General features: G+C 37.2%; 1 protein-coding gene across 1 annotated transcript; it reads left to right on the top strand.

Moving 5' to 3' along the window:
- Nucleotides 1-1246: 1246 nt before the first annotated feature.
- LOC134793336 (esterase FE4-like) lies at nt 1247-4568 on the top strand. The gene is made up of 4 exons (XM_063764877.1): nt 1247-1331; nt 1621-1752; nt 2201-3498; nt 4376-4568. The coding sequence occupies exons 1-4, from the start codon at nt 1257-1259 to the stop codon at nt 4551-4553; spliced, it is 1683 nt and encodes a 560-aa protein (XP_063620947.1). The 5' UTR covers nt 1247-1256; the 3' UTR covers nt 4554-4568.
- Nucleotides 4569-7479: the final 2911 nt, after the last annotated feature.

The raw sequence follows: 7479 nt of genomic DNA, 5'->3' as shown, positions 1-7479 counted from the left end.
TTGCTTTTCATGATTTCTTTGAGTGACCAATATTTGCTCCAGCCGGATGCTATTCTTTTTTCAATTTCTTTATCCATTTGGTTCTTGAATGATATTATTTGACCTAGATATACATATTCTTCAACATAGTCCAGACTGAATCCATTAACTGCAATTTCTTGTCTCCTAGAATTTGTCATCAATTTAGTCTTGTCTGAGTTAAGCTCCAGTCCCACTGCCTCACTCTGTTTTGCTAGATCCAATAGCATGCATTCTAGTTCTTTTGGGTTTTCCTCAAACAAGACTATGTCGTCGGCAAACCTGAGGTGGTTTAGGCGTGTGCCATTTATGTTGAGGCCAAGGTGTTCCCATTCGAGTTTCCTGAAAATTTGTTCCAAGACAGCGGAGAATAACTTTGGTGATAGTGGGTCACCTTGTCTGACACCTCTTTGTATAGGGAAGTTTTTGCCAGTTGATTCTAGTCTAATTCTGCTTTTGCTGATTGTATTATCAACATTAGGTACCTATATTACGTAACCGAGAATATAATTAATTACCTACCTATGTAAACGATATCACGCTAATATGTTCAATTTGTAAGTAATTATGTCACATATCGAACAGATACCGTCAAACTATTAGCCACCTTTGCTTACAGGGGTATCTTTGTCCAAAAATCAATTTTTAAACAAACGCCTTTATGAGCAATGTTGGCAAAACCTTGAGACAACTTTACCCACTAACAAAATTGTCAAAGAAAATTTAATATATTTTTAGCATATTTTTTAAGAAATTCTGCTTTTTTTTCAAAAAGCGGGAAAAGTGGTCTAGTGCGACGATACCCTATGTTATAAATTTGACAGTAATATCTATTTACCTTCGCATTAAAAGTTACATTTTTTGAGAAATGCACTGTATCTAACTGCCATAAAAGGGATTCCCTGCCTAGTGTTACTAAAAGACCTCGCTGGCGCTGCTCGTCCGCTAATCACACTCAGCCGGCAATCCCTTATTTTTCCAGCCTTTAATGCACTAGGTTTACACAGCTTGCTGTAGCAAATAATACAAAATGACTCAACAACGAGGAAAACTAGACTGATAAATAAGTACCTATTGTTTATGACTAAACTATACGTAGTATCAAAAACACTGACCGTCCTTGAACCTTAATGTCTTAGTAATAAGGTTTACGAATGGACAATAAATTCTAGACGATGATACATAATACCTCGTATATGTTTCGAACTCATTTGCAGTCGCACTTTCGCCCTTTAAGAATGTATACGTATTGTAATTTGTTGGTTTTGTTTTGTGTTTATTTACTTTATGTACGATGTACAGTTTGTACAAAGGTGAGTATCTACTTATTATTTTTGTCTTTGTTCTTCAATATGAAGTTTATAATGTGTAAATCAGGTGGGTTCGGTAAAATTCAGATTTAGCTACATTTGTTGCAAAATCTAATTTACACATAATTATCCAGGATTTTTTTAACATTAGCTGTTGTCCCTATTTAGGTACAATCTAGCCCTCCCTTTAGGAGAGAAATTTCAAAAACTTTCATTCTTATTTGTTTCATTAGAAATGAAGGAATTATCTCATGTTTCGATCTAGCTTGTCCAATGTTCCTGTGGTTTACAGAACGAGTCGATAGTGACAGTGAAGCAAGGGAAGCTACAGGGTACTACAGACACGCTGTATGATGGATCAACTTACTACAGTTTCAGGGGCATCCCGTATGCCCAGCCGCCATTGGGGCAGCTACGATTCAGGGTATGTATACCTACTTATACTATTTATAAACTCTGACTGATATAAGGGACAGTATCCCTTTTTATTGGCGCGACAAAATGGCAGAATCTACAATTCATTCACAATAAAAAGCACTTGCTTTGGCGTGAAGTAGTGTCAATGTACACAACTTTTAGTTCTGAAGCTTTTCTGAAAATGGTAGATTTTCATGTCGCAGTAATCCGGTCCGAAACATTGAGTAACTAATATTCGTAAAAATAAATGATACTTAACTACTTTCCATCATACAAGTACCTATACCTCAGCTTTTTGCAGTGTTGGTATTTATTTGTCTTCCTTCAGAACGCTACCAGCAGGTAACCACCAGTGTTGGACACTTTATGCTTACAAGCACCAGTGATGGACACTGCAGTCTTACCTAATTCAAGAAATAGGTAGAATGCGTATTTAAATGTATTATTTTCCTCAGGCTCCCCTGCCACCTCAATCCTGGAAAGGCGTACGCCAAGCAACCGAATATGGCTCCATCTGCGCTCAAAAGGAGGGCGAACCCGACTCCGTCTTCCAAGGCAGCGAAGACTGCTTATTCCTCAACGTCTTCACCAAATCCCTCCATGGTCGTACACCCGTCATGGTCTTCATACACGGAGGATCCTATCTAGCTGGATCTGGTAATGATGACTTGTACGGGCCAAAGTTCATGGTTCAGAAAGATGTTATCCTGGTTACTTTGAATTACCGCCTTGAAGTGCTTGGATTCTTAAGCCTGAATACCCCTGAGGTTCCCGGTAATGCGGGGATGAAGGACCAAGTTGCGGCATTGAAGTGGATAAAGGAGAATATTGCAAAGTTTGGAGGAGATCCCGACAATATTACGATTTTTGGGGAGAGTTCCGGGGCTTGCTCAGTGACGCATCATATCTTGTCGCCGATGACTAGAGGACTGTTCCATAAAGTTATTGCGCAAAGTGGAACTAGTGTCCATGATTGGGCGATAGGTGAAGGCAGCAAGAGAAGGGCATTCAGAGTTGGAAAATATTTAGGAAGAGATACGAAAAATACTACTGAGTTGCTTGAGTTTTTAAGATCTCTACCGGCAGCGAACCTAACTAATTTGACAATTGCTACAAGTACGGATGATGAGAAATATAGAGGATTGCCTGAGCGATTTTTGCCAGTTGTCGAAAAGAAATTTGATAATGTCGAAGCATTTCTAAACGAATATCCTTTGGATACACTTCAGTCGAAAAAAAATCGTAAAGTTCCATTGATATTAGGATATAACTCCGCTGAAGCCATTATTATGATTCAAGATAGGTTAGGAAAGTTAGATATATACAATAACAATCCCTCTTACGACGTGCCTAGAGAAATCGCTGAGAAATTAACCCAAGAGAAAATGGATGATATGGGTAAAAGGATTAGAAAATTCTATATTGGTGACAGAGAGTACACAAAAGATGATTATAAGGAAATAGTTACTATGTTATCTGACGTGCATTTCGTGTATGACACGCACAGATTTACCTACTTGTATTCTAAACACAACAGTCCCATTTATATGTATAGGTTCAGTTTCGACACTGACCTCAATGTTTTTAAGAATTTTACAAGTATGGGTTTGGATTTGAAAGGAGCATGCCATGCTGATGAACTATTTTATATGTTCTCTAATGATTTTACTAAAGAAGCGTACGAATCGCAACAAAAATTGAAGAATTACGTGTCGAAGGTGACTAAATTATGGACAGATTTTGCTAAAACCAGGTTAGTGTACTTGCAAATACAGTTCTTAAATGCTACTAAAGACCTTTTCGGTATATTTGATATTTTGATTATTATTTTGAAATGGAAAATGCCAACGCTAAGTAGGTAGAACTTCGAAAATTTGAATGAGATTTTAATGACTCACGGAAATTGTAATTATAATCTGTTCTCACGGTTTGTGGTAGTAGAAGATTAGATACCTACACTTATGTAAGTACAAAACCAATTTGAGTTATAATATTCTAGTTCTAATTTGTCTTTGTCAAAATTATAATTCAGTCAAGAATACAACGAGAACAACACGGCACAGCGAGAATTATTTTTTCACCTCAGCAGCTCGAACAAGGGTACTTTGCTTCTTAAAAACAGTGAGCAAAATGCGATTTTGCTCACTGAGTCATTTTGTCTCACTCAGTGAGCAAAATCGCATTTTGCTCACTGATTGTGTCTTACTCAGTGAGCAAAATGCGATTTTGCTCACTGAGTGAGACAAAATGACATTCAAGTGACCTTTATAGTCATTTCAACATGCGGGGTCTAATACAAGTTCGATATACTTGGGTTCTATTATCTCTGTCCCTCTAGGTATGTTCTCACTGCTTAGGGCGAAAAATTTTGTGTACTACACGAGATCAAAGTTATTTACATCTCGTGCGCTTTTGAATCCCTTACTACGCTCAAGATTCTAAATTAGATTCACTCGCTACGCTCGTGAATCTATTATAGAATCTTTCGCTTGCACGGGACTCAAAATAAGCACTCGAAGAAATATCAAACTTTGATCTCTTGTTGTACAAATAACTATTGCTACGCATTTATTTTTCTGTGTGAGTGTGACCATCTGTATGTGTCCAACTGAGTGTCTATTTTTTTTCAGCAACCCAACTCCAGACAACTGCTTGGGACCAAGATGGCCGGTATACACGACGAAGAACAAGGGATACCTAGACATCAACGTACAGTCGACGGCGGGAAGCTTCGCTGAGAAGCAGCGCGTGGAGTTCTGGAACACACTGTACTGCGAGGCTGGCTTGCCTTGCATAAAAAATAACTAAGTAATATTATATAAGTAAAATTCTTATTTTTAATGTAGTAACATTAATAATAATTATAACAAGCTTGGGCCCTGCCCCGCTGCCAGCTTATAATGTGTTTATATATTTTTTATAATGTTTTGTAAGTATGTATTTTTTTTTTTTTACTCACATTGTAAAATCCTAACCTAATAATACCCTAGTTGAATAAAGGATAATATTGAAATTATTAAATTATAATAATATCGTATAGCCCAACATATCGGTATTCTGTATTCGTCTAAGATCCGTTACAGGCTGAGCCTAATATGAGGATCACTTAATTTTATGGAAATAAATTTGTTTTTTTTTTATATTAAGACTGTTTTCCATAGTGTTCCAATATAATACAGTATTATAGTCGCAATGTGTTGTGGCAGTAGCCAATGTCTATTATCTGTCACTCAATTTATTGGCCACTCACTAGCACTCGTCGGCCGTCATCTTTCATGTTACAAATGAAGTAAGTATGGAAGTGTAGGTATAAGCACCGTTGGGATAAGATTGAAAGGGTTTTTCATGAGGGATAAGATAAAAAGCCTCCCGTAACGTAATGCTTCGTTATACGGGTGGTGTAAAAAACCTATGGTAAAAACCAGAAAAAACCGGACAAGTGCGAGTCAGTGAGCGAGTCCGACTCGCACTTGTCCGGTTTTTTTCAATTCGGATCCTGAGATATCGATTATCATCTTGATAAGAGCAAGAATGCAGAAATTTAGTTTGACAAGTCATATGAACAGTTTGTTTGGGAAAATAACATTGTTGGTTTTACTATTTTCCTAGACAGTAATATTCTACTCGTAGGAGTCGTAGGATTAAGTATTTAAAACGAGTGGCCACTCGATTCTCAGTTTCTATCGATCCTATTTTGAAAACTAGCATTTCAATGTTTTCTACATAATTTGCGAGCACTTTCGAGTGATAAAGCCATGAGCAGAGGATCAAGGAATATCGTTCGGCAAAATCGGGGAATACCATTTATAATATAACGTTACCTGGGAGACCGAGCTTTGCTCGTAAAACATTTAAAAACTCAAAAATGCGCGTTTTCCTAGGGAATAAACCTAGCTAACTCGATTTCTCGTCCCCGTTTCGTACCTTTAAACGAGCAATTATTGGATAAGTATAGGTACATATACATATTTATAGGTAAGTACCTATATTTCGGCGATTTCGGAAACGGCTGTAAGCATTTCGATTAAAGGGTCTAGCAGGCTAAGCGAACAAGAAGTGCCCCCAACGACGGATTTGGTCATTCTTTCAGGTGGTGTACTGGCAGGTCCTAAGAACTCTCTATGCTTAATATCAGTCCTCGATCTTCTTTTGTTTTCGAGTTATTCAGGATAATGTAAAATCATCAGTGTATCATTGAAAGTGTCATATTTTGTAAACCGTTCAAGTTAGATTAACCAAACAAAATTATATTTGACAACAATAAAATAGACTACAAAATGAATATGTTTAACCTGCATCATGTCCTTATACTTCATTATAAAAAAAAAAACATTTTATTTTTCTTCTCATTATTTTTTATACTATTCGCGGAGGTACACCTACAAAAAAAATATGCATGAGTAGCCACTAATACCCACCATATACACATATAAAAATATTTGCATAAATCTTCGTGAGTCATGTCAAAAAAAAAACATTATCGAACAAGGATCTCGGAAACGGCTCTAACGATTTCGATGAAATTTGCTATATGGGTGTTTTCGGGGGCGATAAATTGATTTAGCTAGGTCTTATCTCTGGGAAAACGCGCATTTTTGAGTTTTTTTATGTTTAGAGCCGTGAAATTTGGTACAATTTGTAAATTAGTGACCCAAAGGCTTCGAGCAACACCGGCTTCCGACACATCGGAAGGGAGGGGCCCAAGCGATATCTCACCGTACAAATCTTTCTGCCATTTTTCGCGGGGGGAAAGGTGCACACAGTCGCACTTCTCACACACTTACATACAAAATCCAATCTGTAATGACGACACAAATACATAGAAAATGACACACGTCAAAGACAAATCTTGCAAACCTCGATCTCTTTTTGTGTACGGACGAGTGACAAGTGTCACAACACGCACACTAACACATTTTCGTTGAAGTATGTTATTGTATTCTGAGAGATGAGAAGTCGGATTTGTCGCTCGACCGATCCGCAATTTGTACTGACCGAGCAAAATCGATAAATCCAACAATTACATGAGACTAAAATATAATAATTGTGTTTGAATGTAATTCAACGTATGATATGAAAAAAAATATATTACATGTGAAATGTAACACTTTCTTTTTGTAAATTTGATGTCCCCGACCTCTTTTTATAACAAAAAACCGAACAAACAGGCATTTTTGTGCAGCAGTGTTCACGCGCGCGTCTGGACTCGGTCTAGTGAAAAATCCAAGTGCAACTAGTTTTATTACCCGCGCTAGATTAGATTGACGCGCTAATCTTGTACCTCGGCAGAGGGGAAATAGTGCGAATGCCGCCTCCCTTCCGTGTTGCTCGAAGCCCAAAGGTGGACATGTTATGTAAACAAATGGATTTTAAACACGGGGCCACATTTGGGGGGTAAATGAGAAAGTTAAAAAATAAAGTTTTTCAAACTATATCGTGTACCTATATCAAATGAAAAAGCTTATTTTAAGAATTTCAAATATATTTTTTTTATAATTTTTAAAATACATAGGTTATTAAAGAAAATAGCCAAAAAATGACCATCCCCCCCCCCCCCCTTTTAACTCCGAATCTACTGGGTCAAAAATTTTGAAAAAATAATACACAAACTAGTTCTTTACCTATAGATGACAGGAAAACCTATCAGAAATGTGAAGTCAAGCGTGAGTCGGACTTAATGTACGGAACCCTTGGAACACAAACCGACTCGCACTTGGCCGGATTTTTTTTATAA

This window comes from Cydia splendana, chromosome 9, assembly GCF_910591565.1.
Source record: "Cydia splendana chromosome 9, ilCydSple1.2, whole genome shotgun sequence".
In the NCBI taxonomy this organism is placed as follows: Eukaryota; Metazoa; Arthropoda; class Insecta; order Lepidoptera; family Tortricidae; genus Cydia; species Cydia splendana.
Note: the sequence above shows the minus strand (reverse complement) of the source record. Positions and strands in the feature narration are given on the sequence as shown.